The following is a 19,592-nucleotide window of genomic DNA, read 5'->3' as shown; positions in this document are numbered from 1 at the left end:
GGGAGCCAGGCCGCGCTAGGGCCGTACCCGCCTTGAGACCGCGCCGGTTGCGGGGGACGCGCTGCCCCCGGTGCACCGGACCTGGGCCACGACCGAGGGTGCTGGGGTGTGTGTGAGTGAGTGAGGACTACATTTCCCGTCATCCCCCTCGTGGCGCCCCGCTGCGCTCAGGCGCGCTGCTGCCCGCCCCGCTCGTGCTGGGGCGGCACAAGATGGCGGCGCGCTGGAGCAGCGAGAATGTGGTGGTGGAGTTCCGTGACGCCCAGGTCGGGGGGCCGCCGCCGCCGGGAGTTGCTGCTCGGACCGGCCGCTGCTCGGACCGGCCCTTGTGGGGCTGCCCCGGGCGCGCCCGGTCGTTTCTGTGAGGAGCGGGGAGGGGGTTTTGGCCTAGACGGGCTCGGCCTTCCCACTGGGCCTTTGGCCGACTGTAGACAGACGGTCTGAGCCAGTCTCGGAGCTGTTTGCGCGGAGATAATGCCTTAATTCATGAGGCACTTTATGTCTAATCTCATTTAGATTTTTTTTTTCCTTGAGTGTAATGTCAGGCCTAATAGAAGATATTGCCACTTCCCACACATCTTTCCTCATTTTTCATCTGAGAGTTTTATAGTTCCTTTCTCATTTGCAGTAGGAACTGTTGGGTGATGCTCGATTAGGTAGAAAAGTGGTTTATATTTTCTTGTAAATAATAAAACGGTCAGCTTTTGGTTTTGAAATTGCTGGCTACAAGGGAGCTTTCCTCAGAGTTTATGTGCTCTCTTAGAAGCTATTCTAAGAAGTGTGTGGGGTTTTCAAGGTGACAGTTGCTTAGCACAGCTGAATACGGTGGGTAAACTATGATCAATTTATGCAGGAAGTCCAGAAAGATTAGCAAACATAGGTATGCAAGCTGTCATTTTCTAGTTTCTCCTCTTGTGTTGGAGTGACATCAGCTCTGCATTCACCATTGCAAATAAGGGCATTGAATCCTCTTGTCCTGCACCCAGCCTGTTCCCTAAGCTCAGAAAGCCTTTTGCTTTTATACCCCAAAAGCTTTGTATCAGTTTTGTTTTCCTCTTGTAAGAAATGTTAAAGCAGTTTTGTCTGCTGTTGAAGATTTGCTCTTGGGAAACAGGTAATGATATGCGTATGTCTTCTTAGATCACAGTTTCGGATTGCATCCAGCTCAGGAGATACGCGGCCTGATTTGATTGCTTATTCATAATAACTGGTATGCGAGGGGGAGAACACAAGTGTTTCCATCCTCTTCTGGAGCAATTAGTTTCAATCTTGCTGTTGTGCAGGCATATACCTTAATAGAGAGATTAACCACAGGTTTTGGTCCTTTTGGCTCACTCCGGTGTGATCTGTCTAGAGCTGTTCTGACCTGCCTACTCCCTTATATAAAACCAGAGAGCTGCAATGGCTGCTAGGCTGCTGCTTCAAGCTAAATTCATCTGTGTTTGTCCTTGAGCTTTTCTTAGGAGTCTGCACAAACATTTTTTGCAGATGGGAAACTTGAGTTTGAGAAACTGAAACACCTTGGCCATGTCGTCCTGTACCAGGCTTGGGCTGTGCCTATAGATCACACTGTCTCCAAAATCCCTTCCCCAAATCCAACTTAAATGGGAATGAGAGTCAAAGGAGTGGGCAGTGGTTACATTTATAGCCTGTATGTGTCTGCAAGCACAGCAGTTGTCTTTTCACATGACACACTCTGACATGATGAACAAACTAAAGGACCCAACCTGTTAACACTTCAGAAAATATCTGCGTAATTTGGGGCCTTTACTGCCTACAGGTATCATCTTGCTGGACAAGCTGACAGAGGTGGCAGTCTCTGTGCTCTTCTGATTCAGATGTGACCCACAGGCTCTTGTCAGGCTGCCTGTAGTACCAGAAGGAGAGTAAAGCTCACCACGTCCAACAGTGATGGCATAGTACCATATGTAGCAGTTCAGTGCGTAGGTAGCCAGTTAGGTATGCTAAGAGTTTGTACCTCTTGAAAAGCAGTATAGCCTTGGCAAATTAAGTTGGTCTGTTGCCTTTTGGTTGGAGAGAATGAAGCTAGGTTCAAAAGTAACTGAAGCTGAGACATGAAAGGGTGTTTTTCCTGGCTTAGCAGAAATTAAGTGACATTTGAAGTCTTAAGGAGGTGCTGGCTGGGCTGTGGGCTCAGAGCTGATTTTCAAATGTGCAGTACTCCTACTGTGCTTATTCATGTAATTGTTACTCATAAACAGCAATTCTAGCTATCCTGATGTTTTGGGATAAAAGCTGCTTTCAGGTCAGTTTGTTCAGTTTCAGTTCCCTGCTTCTGGAACTTTATGCTGTGAAGACTGACATAGCAATCAACCAAGCACATTACATGGCAGCTGTTTGGTTGGTTTTTTTCTGTTGCTTAGGTAAGACTGTAGTATTGTCAAGAACTGTTTGTTGCCATAAAATTACTTCATTTGTGACCTACCAGAGTAGCAGCCTGACACATGAAGCTTTTTACTTCGTTCTAATTGTTCATTGCATTTTATGATGTTTGGTGCTTGGAAAAACAGTTCACCAATGTTCATTATTAAAAACAATTTGTAAGGATTTATGATATCCTGGTGCCAACAGGAGGAAAAATAAACTTGTATATGAAATTATCACGTTAAATTGATGTTTGTCTTCTGTCTTGAGGAAAGATAGCCACAGCTGCATGGAGTATGTCAGCTGAGTGGCTCTTCATCATGTGAGAAAGTTCTGTTTCCAGTAATGGCTTTAGCGATCCTCATTCTAATTCCTCAGAAGTGTGTCTGGGGAAAGTTCTTCCTCCTGCTTGCCTTTTTTTAAATAAATTTTAAGAACCCGCTTTGTTTTGCAAGGTGCTGTGAAATCTAGGAAGCTGGAATTCTTTCTTTACCAAGCTGATTTTAAAACCAGCTGCTTCTTTACAGCATTATTTTAGGACTAGGAGAACCTTGCCAGAAGACTGGATTTGTTACCTAGAAAAAAGCAGTGAAGGCAGGTCGCTCCTGGAACAGCAAAATCGGCTTGACTGGGCATAGGTATGAGCCTGGGGTTAACTGCATACTCGTGCTGAAACTATGCAGGCGTTTGAAGCTCTTTGCCATGTGGACTCTTGGTCTCTAGCAAAGAATGAGCCCGTGAAGCTGTTTTTCCCTTAGTTTGGGTCCTTGGAATTAGGGGATGGAACCTTGGTTGAAAAAACTAGGTTTTTGCGATGGTTATTCTCCTGTCACATCTGATGGAACTCCAATGGGATTGCCATTTTGTCTCCTTTATAAGCAGTAGCTGTGGGACATCTTGATATATCCACACTGAGAGTACTTAGCAGAATCCTGAACAGCAACAGGGGCATCCTGAGCCTTCAGAGAGGAAGCTTTGAAGATGACAGCAGTCAGTTTGAAGAATATGGGGCATAATCTGATTTTTGTACTGTGAACACTAAAAACTGCATTGAAGTCATATCTGTGTTTATAGGCTGAACTGTTTGGCTTTCCAAGTAAGTTTCCTTTGTTCTCTTGGGAATTAAATGAGGTGATCACCCCATTCCATTCTGAACAAAAAGATGGGAGACAATCTTCAAGCAGTCTTTTCTTATGGCATTTAAGTTATCTCTTGACTTTCTTTACAAGCAATGCCAAATTGCATTCTGATGCTTCTTAGCCATCTCTCATTTTTGGAGACCAGCCATATACAAATGATTGCATTCCGTCTCCCAGAACATACATAATTAAATCTGGCCCTGCAGTGTAAGAGGGGGAGACTGAGAAAGCTCCTGAGCGGGAGGAGAGGCTGATTAATACGGATTATTAGAGGTTGCTGATTGAAAGGCTGCAGCTGTGATTGCCATAGTGGAGAGAAGGGAGCAAGGTCTTAGTGGTTGTAATGGGGTCTGCCAGGTCTTGTCTTCAGTTTACTCTAACAAAGATGTTTTCTGTATGCTGTCCTACATCCCAAAATCAGCTGCTACACCCTATCGCCCTTCTGTGCTTCTTTAAGGGAACGTTACTTCTACCATCCTTGACTGGTACCAGCCTTGACTCTTACCAGAGCAGTTTGTACCTCGATGATGAGCTGGCAGGTTTTCCTGAGCTCCTCCCCAAAGCTGTGTGTCTGGCTGAGAAGCTGGCATGACAGATATAATTTCGTTTTGTTCTCTATTTCTCTTTAACAGGCGACTGCAATGTCAGTGGATTGCCTGGGACAGCATGCAGTGCTCTCAGGGTGAGTGTGACAGTCCCCTTTAGAATCGTATGACGGCCATTTCCACAAGCCAAATCGGCAACCTTCAGGTGAAGGTCTTACGTATTGTTTCAGAAAGGTGTAGCTGAATTCTGTTCATGGCTTGATGAAAAGGATTCTGGGTTACATTTCCAATGGGATACAGAGTGGAAAGCCAGAAATAACATCACAATAAAATACTGTCCTGGCTTTCCTCATATATGCTTTCCCAAATCCACCTGTAGGAGGTGGAGCATCATAAACTACTGTTTGGCTTCTTCTTGAAATACAGATTAAATAATTTCCTCAAGACAAAATTTGCCACAAGTATTCTTATGATATACTGGGGCGTGAGAGCCAAGCTCTCTGACCTGCTCCTCTGCTGGTTCAGTGGGGGATGATACTCAACAAGAGCAGTAGGTGCCAAGCTGCCAGAGCTTCTGAGAGAGCTTGGCATTACATAGACACCCTCAGGGCAAGTCTTTAACCAGCTCAGCAATTGCCTGCCCTGCTGCCACCTTTCAGTGCCAACAGCTATTCCTGTCCCACTGTCAATGACACAATTACCACACCAATTAGGATATTCACTTCAAATTCAGATTGCATGGGTGTAGCTGACCTTTGGTCAGCCACAGAGGAAACAGATCTCAATCAGTGTAATTCAGGGGCCTGCTTTCTTCCATGTAAACCCTTAGCTCAGCAGCCCTGTGCAGGAATAACCAGCTCAGCAGCTGGCTTGGGTCTAACTTGATACTCCTTCCTCCTTACACTTGCCCAGTTTCACAGCTTGCTTATTTAGGCCAACACAAGTTGGGGACAGCCTGTTTGCAATTCAGCATCCACCCTCTGCATTCCAAGTTTCTCCTGCGTGCTCAGCAGTCCTTGAAGATTTGCCTCCTTTATTTTAAAGCTGTGTGAGAGCCTAAGAAGGTTGAACATCTTTGGTTTTTGGAGTAGGGAGGATCCTTGAGGACTTTGGCCTGGAAAGGCAGCAAATAATGTTATGTTCCTTCTCTTAAGAGGATTCACAGCACTCAGAGCAGCTGTATCCTTGCAGTGCAGGGATGTGTGGTTAATTATATATGGTTCAATATGTTTTGGTACTGGTTTTTCATTAGAGTTCAGCTGGCTCACAATTATTTCTGGCCACTTTATCTTGCTTGTAAGATGAATCACACTGTGGGAGGAATGATACCTTTCCTAGTTTTGTGGGGAGTTGGCCACATCCAGCAGGTTGTATGCACTCAGGTTTAGCATCCTGCAGACATATCTCTGCTGCATATAGGGTTAGCTCAGGTAAGTAATGTAACCAGATCCATGCAGTGTTGTGTCCATGCCTGTTCGTAAGCTGCTGCAGCTGAGCTAGCTCTGTGCAGGTGTATTTGTACTGTCTGCAGAACCAAGCCCCACAAGCAGTGTGGTGTGGAAAGATGCAGCCACACAGAATCATGTGATGTTTGTCAGGGCTCCTTAACTCCTGCTCAGAGCAACCTCTTCAAAATGAAGCTGGCTCCTATGAAGCTATTCAGTTGTGCTCCCAGTCTGCACCACCTCGCCTCTGCTGCTGCAGCTTCAGGCCAGCAAAGCATATTTGGATGTGCTTGCACCATTTCTCAGTGCTTCCTTTTGTATCTTGGTTATCTGGGGGTTTCTGTGGTCAGAGCTACCCATTACATTTGCAGTTCCTGTGTAATTTCAGTGTGTCTTTCTGAGTTTTTTCAGTGTAGCCCTTTCTGAAGTATGTGGTCAAATGTAGCAGTCTCAGGAAGCGTCTTTTCATCTGTCTTGTGAAATGCTTCTTCAGTGCTCTAGGCACAAGGCTGTGAGCTCCATGTGAGCTTGGGGTTTTGAGATCAGTCCTATGTGATATAGCCCCTTTGTGTCTGTGTGTCTTGCAGCCGCCGTTTCCTCTACATAGTCAATCTGGACGCACCAAACGAGGGACATCGAAAGATCTCGCGACAGAGCAAGTGGGACATAGGGGCAGTGCAGTGGAACCCGCATGACAGCTATGCGTACTACTTTGCAGCCTCAGTAAGTTCCCTCATTTAAGAGCTATAAGTTACCTTCCCCTGTCTTTCATGGGTGGACTTCTGCAGGGTCGGAAGGCTGTGTGGAGTTCACACAGGTGTGCCTTTGCAAGTCACGTTGCAAGATCAAGGCCTCACTCTGATCTACTGTCAGAGAGGTATTTGGCTTGATGGCTCTCAGTTATTGGTCAGTCAGTGTTGTATCTAGTTTTGCTTGCTTGTCTGTTATAAACACACCTTCCCAAATAAATTTGGCATTCAAATGGTCCTTTTCTGGAAGGAAAAGGGGATGCACTTTCTTTCTAACTTCCATTGTGTTATGAGATTTATAGGATTTCTTACTCTGTGTTTTCTTTTCACCTTCCTGGTGGGATGTGGTGCACCAGGCAGTCTGTAAATAGCACAAGTCAATATTGGCTCACCATTGTAGCAATCTAGGTTTGCAGATGGGCAGGGACCGAGCCAGCAAAGAGTTCTTACTCATTGTGTGGAGAAAAAAATAGACTGATCTGAAGAAGCAATAGTGGCCATGTGAGACTTGAGTGCAGCGTTTAGCTCTGATCTTTACTTGGTCTATCATGCTTTGTAGATTGTTCACTCAGAGCCCTGAGCTTCTGCTAATGGCAGCCTTGGCCATCAACCACAGCACTGCAGCAGCCAGCACTGGCCAGACACAGACTGTTCTCATGGTGAGGTGCCTTTGCTGCCATTTTGCGTCTGCTTTTATAGCCTGAGAGTCCTGGAATAGTTGGGAATAGAGAGGTTTCAGCTACTTTTCTTGAGAAAATACTTAGCAGAACGTGGTTTCCTGGGATTTTTGTTCATTTTGCTACTTGGACTGTCACTTAACTTTTGACTCTTACTTACAACTTGAGATTAAAGACAGTCTTGAAAATGGACCAGTGTTGTCAGTTAGGAGCCTTTGTTTGTTTGCTGTCTGAATTGCCCAGCCTGTCTCCTCCCAGCTCTGGCAGTACTGACTAGTATCTTAAAGGTGCCTTCAGCAGCTGTCTGCATCTCAGTAGAGAGTTAGTAAAACTTGCAAAAAGGTGCCCTTCAGTGCCACTTCTGCATACAGTCTATGAAAATCAGAACCAAATAATGAAATGTGCTGTGCAGGCCACGAGTAGAGCAGGAAAGCTTCTTTTCAAACACACTCTGAAGGCAATATCCAGAGATTGGTTAATACTGATTTGAGCAAGACCCTGCTGTAAACCAGGGCTGTGCCCATCTCACTCTCGTCTTTTGCTGCCCTGAGCAGACACAGGAACCCCTCTCTTTACAGACTGAAACTAGGTGTAGGTGGCATCAAACCTTGATGCTCCTGTTTATAAATGAAGATGGCAGTATTCAAGTCCAGGTTGGACGGGGCTTAGAGCAACCTAGTCTAGTGGAAGGTGTCCCTGCCTGTGGCTGGGGGTTGGAACTGGTTGACCTCAATGTCCCTTGCAACCCAAACCATTCTGTGATTCTGATTCTCTACTAAGATGCTCTGGTCATTTAGATGTACTTGCTGGCATACAACAGGTGAGGAATACCTAAGATAGTAGAATCAACTAGGTTGGAAAAGACCTTTAAGATCATCAAGTCCAGCCATTACCCCAGGAAAGGATGAGATCAGGCAGCTTCTCTCTTTTGGGTCAGAAACACCTCGAAACACCTCCTTTCCATCCATCCTATAGTTGGCTGGAATTTTGGTGCTGCTGCGTTACAGCCCCATCCTAGGATTAGAATTTAGCCTGTCTTGTTTAGAAGTGGAAGACAGGCTTACAACATGTGCTCATGTCTGTGTGTCCCAGATCGGGTTTAGAAGCAGTGTGGATGTGTTTGAGGGCCATACCTCCGGGGGGCGAAGGTGCATTGGGAAGACTAAATCAGCTTGGATTCAACACTGTGAAGATGTGATTTGCTACTTCTGCACTTAGGCTGACTATCATTCCCCCATCAGTCTGCTGTTGAGTTTGTCATATGTTTAAGTATACCATGCAGATGTTTAAGTATACCATGCAGATGTTGTGGACAGCCTTCAGGGTCCTATCCCTCTGCTGTGGGTATCCTTGAGGATGGAAAGGGAGTGTAAAAGGGGGTGTTCTCTCTGCCAACAGTTCCACCCGGTCTGCAGTGCTGTTAGTTGGAAGTGGTGGAGGCAGAGGGGAAGTCTGTCCGTGTGTTTGGATAATGACTTACTTTTTTAGCTTCTTTCCAGAAGAGCTGAAACATGTCCTCTAGCTGTGCTTGGCTGTGTCTTCCCTTTGGCATGAGCACGTTTCTGAGGACTCCTAAGCTGTTGTTTCAAGAAATGCAGTTGTTTTCAATCCTAAGTCCTTGTTACTTCTTTTGTGTGGTCACAAATGCTTGAACAAGAGGGTGATGAAACTGTTGGAAGTGCACACTGATACTTACACGAGCAGCACATATTCTAGAAAATGCACCTGATGCGGGGAGCTGTCATTTCACCACACCTGGTGCTAGGGACAACACTTTCCATTTGAGATGCACTACTAAAAGTCTGATGACCTGGTAATCCTTTGTCTTGTAGCACCAGTTCTGGAGTCCTGGATAAATCCTGCTGGGTAATTTCACTGTACCCCCTTAAATCCTTCTGTCAATGAGAAACATGCAAGGAGTTTTCCTTGCTCAAAGCTCTTGTGAGTTATTAGAGAAATGCCATATATTATTGCTGAGTTGGGAGGAAACATTCCATTTCAGGGAAAGCTGTAGTGTTTTATCTATCTGCAAGTTCCAATTAATAAGAAGCAGTTTTGGGATAGAAGAATAAAACACCACCACCACAAAACTGCAGCAAAAACTGTAAGTAAGTATCCTCTCTATTATCTTTCCCTCATCTACCTGTAAATATGAAAACAAGGGGCTAATGAAGATCAGGGGGCTTATGAAGATTGTGTTATTTATGTTTTTCCAGAATCAACATGAATTTCCAGTTGTGGCTTAAAATCCACTGTGCTTGGTGCTGTGTATGCACCCAAAAAGGCAATTCTTGCCCCAGAAAGATTGGAGTCCACCTGGGCTGAGTTGAACCTTGGTTGAGGCAGAGTGTGAACTTAAAGCACAATAGCTACTTCCAAGTAACTTTTGTGTGTGGCAGCACTGAGGGAGGACTTATTCCTGGAATAAGTAAGAGAGCCCTAAATATTGTTGTAATTGATTCATCTGGATTGCTCCTGTGGTTTGCAGTTAGTGGTAAACACTTGAAAGCTTTTTTCCCTGGGCTGGCAGTGGTGGAAGTGACCTTAAAGCCATTAGACTGTATTGTTCGTGTTTGGCAATGGCCCTCATTATCTCGGAAGGGAATTGAGAATGTTGAGGAGGACCAATTGTGATCCATCATCCTCCTCACTGAAAACAATCTGGACAGACTGGTAGGGTATTCTTGCAGAGAGAATTTTTATGCCTTTTGTCTGCATTTACAGAGTGTTGTTAGGAAATAAAAGCTCTGAGAACATCATTTCATGGAAATATTTTGCACTGTGATTTCCCCCCCCCATTCTTGTTTATCTCCAACTTTAAGTAATTAAAGCTTTTGGGAGACCTTGAAGCCTGTAGTTTCATCTTTGCTCTTTTGCTTTGAGCAAGGACATTGCTAATCATGGTGTGACTCATTGGTAACTGAAGTCATTCAAAGTGAAGTGAACCTGGTTCTAACAGCTTCCTACCTTCTTTGACTATCTCCTTTCTACCGTTTAATTTCAGAGCAATCAGCGTGTTGACCTGTATAAGTGGAAGGAAGGGAACGGTGAAGTTTGCACATCACTGCAGGGACACACACGTGTCATCAGGTGAGGAACACACAAGCTATGCTGCAGACTGCTGGGTGGAAAATGATGCACCATTTCACAGAAGCTGAGTGTTTTGGTCTTCACCCTGTTCAGGCTCTGCTGTGAGCCTGTTTTTGCCTTTCTGGACTGAACTGCCTTCCCATTTGGAGGCAGTATCACCTGTGAAGCAGCTCACCCTCTCATGGCTGCCTCCAGTATATCAGCTTAGCCTTTGATAGCTCCAGTGTCATTGCCTTAGGCCGCTGTCCTTGTTTGGTGGTTTAAGCCCAGCTGGCAACTCAGAACCACGCAGCTGCTCTCTCACTCCCCCTGATTTGTTCCCATCCATTCCTGGAGGGATGGGGAGGAGAATCGAAAGAATGTAAATCCCACAGGTTGAGATAAGAACAGTCCAGTAACTAAGGTATAACACAAAACCTCTACTGCTACCAGCAATAATAATAATAATGATAAGGAAGAGAGCAAGCATAATTGCTGTAAGGTTCAGGGTCAGGGGCATGTTTCACGGATGTTTCACTTAGAAGCATTTCATTACTTCGTGGAATTTACTTAGAGAAATTATTAAGATCTTTTTACTTAGAAAATTTCAGTAGATCTTATGGAGTGGCAATGAAGTTGTCAGAGAAATGTACTGGGGGTTTGTGAGAAGTTGATGCAAACTCTGTGTGCTTGCCTTTGCTGACCTGCTATGATTTTGCATTTGCAGTGACCTGGACTGGGCAGTGTTTGAGCCAGACCTGCTAGTCACCAGTTCTGTTGACACATACATCTACATCTGGGACATCAAGTAAGAATCCGTATGTTCCTGCACTGCAGGGGAATCATTGCACTCCTTTCTATAAGTAGCAGCTGGCAGGGCAAAGCACGCACTAAAGGGTGCTGCTCTTCAGCTGTGCTTGCAGGGGCTTTGTCTACATCCCATAACCTGAAAGATGACTTCTCTTCCTCTTTTTTCAAACCAGAGTCAGTGAAGGGCAGCAGACTGGTACTCAATCATGCTCCTCTGTTGAAAAAATATCAACTGGCTTCATTCCCTACCCACTTCATATCTTTCTTTGGGAGCTTTTCCTGGAGACTGAGGGTGTTCCTCAATCTGTTGGGGTTTCTAGCTGAGTGAATGAACACTACTTCAAGATCCTGCAGCATTTTACACTAAATTCACTGCTTGTTGCTAGGTCTCCCTCAGTGGTGAGAAGATCGGTAGTGGTATTTGCAAACATTTTCCTGTTTGTGCTTTCCTTTGATTCCTGGTGCTTTCTACTGTGAAATTTCTTAAGTGGGCAATTTCAGGTTAAGGGGTATCTCCAACAATATATTCCAAACCCATCAATATTAGAATTACATATTTTACACCTGAGAAGCAAGGAGGTGGCACTGAGGCTGCTGGGTACTTTGTCTGACTGTACAGCAGCTCTTTATGACCGCCAGCAAGTCACTTGGTTCCTCTCTGCCTGCCTTGCTCAGTTGTAATAGGAAGATAATTATATAACCCCACTGCACCATGCTATCCTGAGGCTTGTTTAGCTCCTATGAAGCTCTTAGATCCTTGGTTAAATCGTTCTTGAGAATGGCAATATATTATTAATGTGTAATTAAAAGACATAGAGAGACAATAACTGCTGGTTGTGTTTTCCTGTGATACTATCTTAGTGCCAAGTGAAAAATAGAGCTCTCTGAAGGTTTGTGTCTGCCTGTATCACTTGACCGTAAATGCTTGCTTCGGCAGTCTCTGACTAGCTTCTACAACCCACCTGTGCTGGTAAGGCCTCTGAGCTGCTGGGACGGTGAGGTCCTGGGCCTGCTGGCCTCCAGCAAATTAACATCCTGCTGAAATCGCTGTCTTTAGTGACACCCTAGAGAGGTAGCCCTGCAATAAGGGCAGCTGGAAGTTGCCCACTTAGTTTTTCATACAAGATATCTGTTTGATTAGGCAGAAATTCTTAGAGGGAGGAAGTGCAGTCCATTCCAGAAAATGTGCTGTTTTTCAGCGAATGCAAAAAGCTGAAGACAATATTCCTTATTTTCAATGGCATTTTTCATGAAAGGGCAGGTAAATTCCTGAGAAGCAAATTATTGCCTTCATCCATGTCCTGGCTGCTAGGAGTTGTCCTGGTCCAGCTAGTCACCTCTTTCTTTATTCCATTTAACCCTGGTGTATTTTGGTAACCAGAAAGCACATTAGCTCCCAGGAGACAGCAATGCAATTAGTCCTGGAACAGCAAGGAGCTCAATGGGGTCCTTCTGTGCTATGCTGTGGGTCCTCATATTAGCCATGTTGTGTTTCAGAGACACCAGGAAGCCTGCAGTCTCGCTCTCTGCAGTTGGTAAGTATAATATGTATGTGTGATGTAGGCATTAAACAAGCCTATTGACATGTGTCCCTGATGTTATTCCTCCCTCCTATTGTGCACCGAGGCTGAACATGGCAGAATACAGAAGTGCCACCACATGTGATCGTCCCATGTAGGAGCAGCCTGAGAGGCCGCAGTTCATAGGTCTTAAAGGAGCAAAATTCAGATTGAATGTGAAGCCCTTAGAGATCCCCAGGCATGGAGGATGGTGCTTGGACTGGCTGTCCTGAAATTGGTGGACAGTCACATGGTATTTGTGCTCTTTAAATGTAGCTTCCTTCCTGCTTAATCATCCTGCTGCACTGGTTGTCCTGTGTTGCCTGTCTGTATTATCTCCGCATCCTCTTATGTTTGCTTAAATCAGCTGAGAAACTAAATCACACCCCAGCAGTGCTGTTGGATCCTGCTGACTGCCAGCCTCCCCCTTTACTTACTGAGGGGCTGGGTACATTAACCTGCTGTTTCTGCTTCCCTGGGGCACCTTCAGCATGACACAAAGGGCTGTGCTTGCTCTGGAAAGACACTTGTTGTGGCTCCTGGCAGTGTAACTCTCCAGCCACCTGTAATACAGCCTGGTGGCAGGTGCTTTGTGTCAGTCCTCACCAGCAGTGTGTTGGAACGGGGTGAAGCACAGCTGACAAGCAAAATGTCCTTTTCCTGAGCTACTGCCCTCAGTATTAGAGCAATTCTCCCACTGTTTATGTCTTACGCTCTGCTGCTTATTTCTCCTTGGGCTGCACATCTTCAGTGTGTCCCTCTTCCCTTGCACCCAGTAAACCCATCTATCACAGTAGTGCAAAAACCTTCCTGAATCAGAGAAAAGCAGCATTCAGTTCTGGTGCCTGGGGTGAGGTTCCATGGGTCAGCTGAGCCAGCCCGGCAGCTAGCTCCCCAGAAAGCATCCTTCCTCCCATGCCCAATTCTGTTTAGTGCTGGTCCAGAGGTTTGTATACCCTTCAGTGAGTGGATCAAATCATCAATTGGCAGCCTATTTACAGATTATTATTAGTAGTGTAGTATTGTTTGTTTTCCTTACTAATTTTTTGATAGGTTATCAGGATGAATCTGCTCACCATGCAGCAGAAGGTGGGGGATAGCAGCAGGCTGAGCTCTGTTTGGCTTTTTTATGGACCTCACCTTTCTGATAGCTCAGAATATTTTGAAAATACTGGTGGAATAAGGATAAACAGAATACATATTTCTCTTACAGTATTTGAACAATCCACATCAACTGAAGCTGTGTTTTGAGTAGAAATAACTACTCATCTGCTGTTGATTGAGTCACACATGATATCCCATATAATCATATCTGGACCATTATCCAGTTTCTTAACAAAGCTATTGACGTCTTTGACTTTGTTGTGTATTTTGACAATTGAGCCTTCCTTCCACCCAGTGAGCCTTACCTCCAGCTGGCCAGACACAAGGTGCACCTGCCTTCTACACCTGTGTTTTAATAATAAGCCAGTAACACTGGTTCATTGTATAGCATCAGATAGCAGAGAGGATGTTGGGGAGACAAATTGGTCAATCTGTGAGCACTTGGAAGTAACTTGAATAAAAACAAGGGATTTGGGAGGGGAGCGGGGAACCTGCAGTTCTTACCTGGAAGAAGTTGCTCCATCTGAGTTAATGGTTGTAAATATTCTAACTGGGGACAGCCTGTGACTAGAAGCTGCAGTGTAGATCTCTAGGCATGTAACTGGAACTGTCTTGCTTTGGACACAAACACTATGCTGAGGAATTGGGAGTTAGTCATTTTCATGCCATCCCTCATGCAGGCTTCTGAAATGCCTTTCCTGTGCTAAGAAGAGCAGCTCTAAGCCCAGGTCAGGAGTCTGCTATGCCATTTACTTTATAACTGCTTGTTTTGACCTGCTGTGTTTGTGCTGCAGCTGGAGCTTCCCAGGTGAAATGGAACAAGAAAAATGCCAACTGTTTAGCAACAAGCCATGATGGGGATGTCCGAATATGGGACAAAAGGGTAAGCTGGGGTGTTTTTGAGCAGTCTGTGCATATTCATAGAATCTGAGACTGGTTTGGTTTGGAAGGGACCTTAAAGCTTATCCAGTTCCAACCCCCTGCCACGTGCAGGGACACCTTCCACTAAACTAGGTTGCTCCAAGCCCTGTCCAAACTGGCCTTTAACACTGCCAGGGATGGGGCAGCCACAGCTTCTCCTGGGCAGCCTGTGCAAGGGCCTCACCACCCTTTAGAATTTCTTCCTAATGTCTAATCTAAATCCACCCTTTTTCAGTTTAAAGCCATTCCCCCTTGTCTTGTCCCCCCTTGTCCCCCTTCACTACACGCCTTTGTAAAAAGTCCTTCTCTAGAAGACAGCATGTAAATAAACCTCCTTCCCCAGAAACTGTGTCTATTAACACTTTGCTTTTGTTCTCATAGCACTTCATTGTTTTACTGAACAGAAAGGATCGTTCAGGGCTGTACTTGGTGACTGGAATTTGCCACAGCTTCCTAGGACCTTTTCTTCAACCACTTTTGCTGGAATGTTTGCCTTTCCCCAGCAGGAAGGTGTTCCACCTCCCTTGTTAAATTGTCTCTTTTTATGCCGAAGTACTAGTCAAAATTTCAGGAGTCCTGTGCTGAGAAGGAAAATGTCTCTCCTTGCAGAAACCCAGTACTGCAGTAGAGTACTTGGCAGCTCATCTCTCTAAAATCCATGGTCTGGATTGGCATCCTGACAATGAGTATACACTGGCCACTTCAAGCCAGGACAACTCTGTCAGGGTAAGTGTTACTTTTTGGGCTTCCTGCTTGGGAGATGTCAGGATGGTACAGCAGATCCCCTTCTACTACTGAAGGCTTGAGGAGTGCTTGCCGTTGGCAAGATCTGGATCCTTACTTTGTGCTTTCTGGACACGTTTGTGGCCAGGGGTTTGCTTACAGAACAGGCAGAAAAGTTACTGCAGGATGGGTGCACATATGTTTGACACGTATCTGTGGTGATTTGGGCAGTACTGAGGCTGAAAACAACTGTCTCTGCCTGTTGCTTGTCAGAAGAGCCTTCTCAAAATGAAGTGTTGCCAGCCTCAAGCTGATTACAGCAACCTGGGGGGAAGACATACTACAGCCCCTGGGGTTCCCAAACTCATATTCAACTTGGTTATCAATAAGAGACTGCCTGCAAGCACTGCTCTGCAGGGCCTTTTAATTGGGAGGAATTTTGTGCTTTGTATGTCAGCCAAATGTAGTTCATTCACATTTACCTAAGATCTGAGGCAAATGCAATTGATATGTATTCTAGCAAAGCAAAAGGTTAGGTTCTTCATTACAAAATTAGCAGTAACAGCATGGTGGGTCTGCCTCCAGTCTGGACTGGCACTTTGGCTGGGAGCCTGCAGGGTGCCTTGCAGCTCTGAAAGCCCAAGCAGGCTGCTGGTCTCCCTGCTCTAATTACTCAAGCTATGATCACTGAACATGACCTCAGGTCACTCATCTAAGGGATGCTGCCAGATGCTGATAGCTTGATATTTGTCTTTTGGGGCCATCTCTGGTGTTAGTGAGTGGGATTACTAATGATGCTGTGGGCATCATGGTATGTTTTTCACTCTGTTATATCTGCAAGCCACATGGAAGACTGCAGCCTTGAAGTATAGCCAGCTGACTCATGCCTTTGCATGTCTTTCTGTGTTTTATTTCTTTAAGTTCTGGGATTACCGTCAGCCTCGGAAATACCTTAATATCCTTCCCTGCCAGGTTCCTGTCTGGAAGGCAAGGTACACGGTGAGTAACTCAAATACACAAAGGGACATTAAATAATGAAGAACTGTTGAAGGGCTTCTCACCAGTTCTACTGCTGGACATAAGATTGATTTTTAAAATCCCTCTTGGTGCTTAAAATACCTAAAAAAGCAACATCCACTGTGGAAGGCACTCAGGCGAAGGAATGCAAAGCACTGTGAGATCCTGATCTTGGGCATCATCCTCCTGGGGGATGAAGACCTAAGTGCAGGTGATTTGCTCTGGGAGAAAGAGGCTCAGAAAGTGGCTGCTGCTTTCCTGTTTTTCTGCTCAGCTTCAGCATTAGTACGTGTTGCACTGAGCAGTGCAGCTGTGGTCTTCCTTCTCTTGAGCGCTTCCTCTACTCCCAAGGTTTCCAAGTGTGCCACAATGGGATCTTACAGCATATCAAATCCAAGAAATGTTGCCATTTATAAAGCAAGCACGCATCTATATGAAGCTAAGGCTCTTGACATCAGTCATCTATGCTCTCTTCCCCAGACGTCTGAATGTGGTCTGAAGACAGTGCTGTGCCTTCAGTCTTTGATCCTCTTTTCCCATCCCCATGGTGGTGGGTGCAGTACTGGGTTCCAGTCTGAGCATGGTGACCCTGAGCAGCTGCTGGGACTCAGTCCCCAGGTAGCGGTTCTTGCAGCTCCAGGCAAATTGCAGGAAGGATGCCCTGTGTCAGTGGTGAAATCCCTTCAGCCTCCCAGCTAAAATGTGAGGATGCAGCAGAAGAAAATTATTAATCTTAAATGAGCTGCAATGAGTATCTCAATCTCTTTCACCTTTTTACCTTGTAAGACACTAGTTTTGCACAACATTTGCTGTTGACCCTCCCAGTTTTATGCTGGTTTCTGTTTTGGGCTGACCTTCTTTAAAAACCACATATCCTTGATAGGAAAAGGGGAAAATTAAGGGTATGATAACAGCAGCATGGCTCCCCAAGGCTAACTGAAAGGGTGTTTCTCTCTCAAGCCTTTCAGCAATGGGCTGGTGACAGTAATGGTCCCTCAACTCCGCCGGGAGAACAGTCTTCTTCTCTGGAATGTCTTTGACTTGAACACGCCTGTCCACACCTTTGTGGGACATGATGATGTGGTGCTGGAATTTCAGTGGAGGAAGCAAAAAGAAGGTGAGTTCAGGGCTGGATGTGTTCCCTCCCCTGCACTGTGGCCATCAGCTAACCAGGGATAGGAAGGGCTGGTGCCTGGCTTCAGTGCTTTTGCTATCACCATTTGACTCTTGCCTTTCCTTGGAGTACCTCCTACCCACTTTCCTGCTCCTCCTCAAGCTTCAGCTATTTTGTACTTGTTTTATAGCAACACCCACAGAAGCATTGCCCTGTTGTTTCCATGCTAACAAAGTAAATTACCAAATGCTGAATGGGTCAGCAGTGACTCTAATTGTTTCCACTCTCCTGTGTCTATTTTTGAATGTATCTTTTAGAATAAATTGTACAAACCGTTTGATGGGTGCACAAATCCTGCTCAGAGCTCCAGGCTAACCGGTTAACCCCTCAATCACTGCCTGGATCAGCAGCCTCTAGCATATCCCAGACCAGAGACCCAGCGAACTTACCTTATCTGCATGCTGGCAAAGGCAGGGTATGAAGAGCGTGGGATAGAGAGACTGCTGTCAGAGTTCAGTCCTGACTGCATTTTCCAGTGCAGGCAGCTAAATATAGGATCATAGAATCATAGAACAGTTAGGGTTGGAAAGGACCTTAAGATCATCTAGTTCCAAGCCCTCTGCCATGGGCAGGGGCACCTCACACTAAACCATATCACCCAAGGCCTCATCAGATCTGGTCTTGAACACTGCCAGTGATGGAGCATTCACAGCCTCCCTGGGCAACCTATTTCAGTGCCTCACCACCCTAACAGGAAAGAATTACCTCCTTAGATCCAATCTAAACTTCCCCTGTTTAAGTCAGAGCAATCCCAGGCACAGCTACAGGTTGGGCAAAGAGGAGATTCAGAGCAGCCCTGCGGAGAAAGACTTGGGGGTGTTGGTTGATGGGAAAATGAACATGAGCCGGCTTCAGTGTGTGCTTGCAGCCCAGAAAGCCAAGCGCATCCTGGGCTGCCTCAAAAGGAGCTTCACAGCAGGTCAAAGGAGGTGATCCTGCCCCTTTACTCTTGTGAGACCTCACCTGGAGTATTGTGTGCAGTTCTGGTGTCCTCAACATAAAAAGGACATGGAACTGTTGGAACAAGTCCAGAGAAGGGCCACGAGGATGATCAGGGGACTGGAGCACCTCCTGTATGAAGATAGGCTGAGAAAGTTGGGGCTGTTCAGCCTGGAGAAGGCTGTGTCGAGACCTCGTAGCAGCCTTCCAGTATCTGAAGGGGGCCTATAGGGCTGCTGGGGAGGGACTCTTCATTACGGACTGTAGTGATAGGACAAGGGGTATAGGATATTCCATATTAGAAGTTGGATAACCACACAGAGTGAGGCTTTGTTTCCAGCACCTCAACTGCCATTGACAAAACTTGCATGGTTGGCTTTGGTGCCACTTGTGATACGACTTTGCAATGTCCAGCCGTCTGCCACCAGCTATTGGGGCAATTCAGTTAAGTCACCTTCTTCTCCATCCCTTGCTTTTCCTCTTTCAAAAGGAGGGGAGTGGTACAGAGCCATGTTAGGATCTGGAGGTACAGTCTAAGCCAGCTTGTGAATGAACATTCAGGCAGGCTTGAACCAGAGTTGTGTGTCTTATCTGAGTTAGTAGCTACATATCCGAGGCTGGAAATCATCTCAAGCAGCATAGATTAATCATGCAAGCATTCCAAGTCTGCTTCAGTGTGGAGGCAACCAAGATGGCACAGTTCTGCTTCTACAGAGCCTGCTGTGCTGTATTTAGACAGGCCCTGTGTCTCAGCAGAGGGGTGTAGGAAGCAGTTGTTCAGCAGCAAATTCTTGAGTGTAGCAGCTGTTTGACAAGGGAAATTTAAACTGTGTCACAAGGCACATGTAAACATGGGCATAAATAAGTCTTTTTGTCTTTATCTGTTGGTAGATAGTATGTACCTAGATGTATTTCATTACAACCTGAACTTGTTGTGGCATTGGCCAAGTCTTTCAGAAGGAAGGAGGAGAGTTGAACAAGCTTCTCTTAGCTTAGAAATGTTTTAAAACGTTGGCATCTTGAAACAGATAGGTTGAAGATAATTTGACGTTACAACTGTAAAAACAAATCTGTTTCTCAACTATATTATTTCTTCTATTTAAATAAGTATTGCAGCAGAACTTGTCCATTCCTAGTTGGAAAACTTGCATCACATTCATTATACTTTGTGGTTTTTTTGCGTGTAAGTTGTATCCCATTTAGAGGTGTGGTAACTGGTGCAGGGAGACATAAAGGCTGATGCACCTAGGTCAGTTCGAAGCAGAAAAGGACTCACTTTGCCTTTTGGTTTAGTGCCTTACCCATTGGATCTCCCTCCTGGCTTGCTTGAATCTGT

General features: G+C 45.5%; 1 protein-coding gene across 4 annotated transcripts in view; it reads left to right on the top strand.

The window, feature by feature from the left end:
• The first annotated feature begins 99 nt into the window (after positions 1-99).
• WDR59 (WD repeat domain 59) overlaps positions 100-19,592 on the top strand; it is a 50,056-nt gene continuing 30,563 nt past the window's right edge. Inside the window, exons 1-11 of one of the 4 annotated variants that reach the window (XM_061468927.1) lie at positions 200-266; positions 2,656-2,765; positions 4,157-4,206; positions 6,102-6,237; positions 9,945-10,030; positions 10,737-10,817; positions 12,317-12,354; positions 14,277-14,365; positions 15,013-15,129; positions 16,048-16,125; positions 17,104-17,260. In XM_061468927.1, the coding sequence (XP_061324911.1) occupies positions 4,166-4,206; positions 6,102-6,237; positions 9,945-10,030; positions 10,737-10,817; positions 12,317-12,354; positions 14,277-14,365; positions 15,013-15,129; positions 16,048-16,125; positions 17,104-17,260 (823 nt within the window). In that variant the 5' untranslated portion in view covers positions 200-266; positions 2,656-2,765; positions 4,157-4,165. Of the gene's footprint in view, positions 267-2,655; positions 2,766-4,156; positions 4,207-6,101; positions 6,238-9,944; positions 10,031-10,736; positions 10,818-12,316; positions 12,355-14,276; positions 14,366-15,012; positions 15,130-16,047; positions 16,126-17,103; positions 17,261-19,592 lie in introns of all 4 variants that reach the window. The other 3 variants (XR_009746142.1, XM_061468925.1, XM_061468926.1) reach the window with 3 other exon arrangements.

The sequence above is a fragment of the Pezoporus flaviventris genome, unplaced genomic scaffold (genome assembly GCF_033815535.1).
Source record: "Pezoporus flaviventris isolate CSIRO_AGI_PZ_B2104156 unplaced genomic scaffold, CSIRO_AGI_Pfla_v1 ptg000054l, whole genome shotgun sequence".
Classification (NCBI taxonomy): domain Eukaryota; kingdom Metazoa; phylum Chordata; class Aves; order Psittaciformes; family Psittacidae; genus Pezoporus; species Pezoporus flaviventris.
The sequence above is the reverse complement of the archived record's forward strand: the minus strand, read 5'-3'. Positions and strand labels throughout refer to the sequence as shown.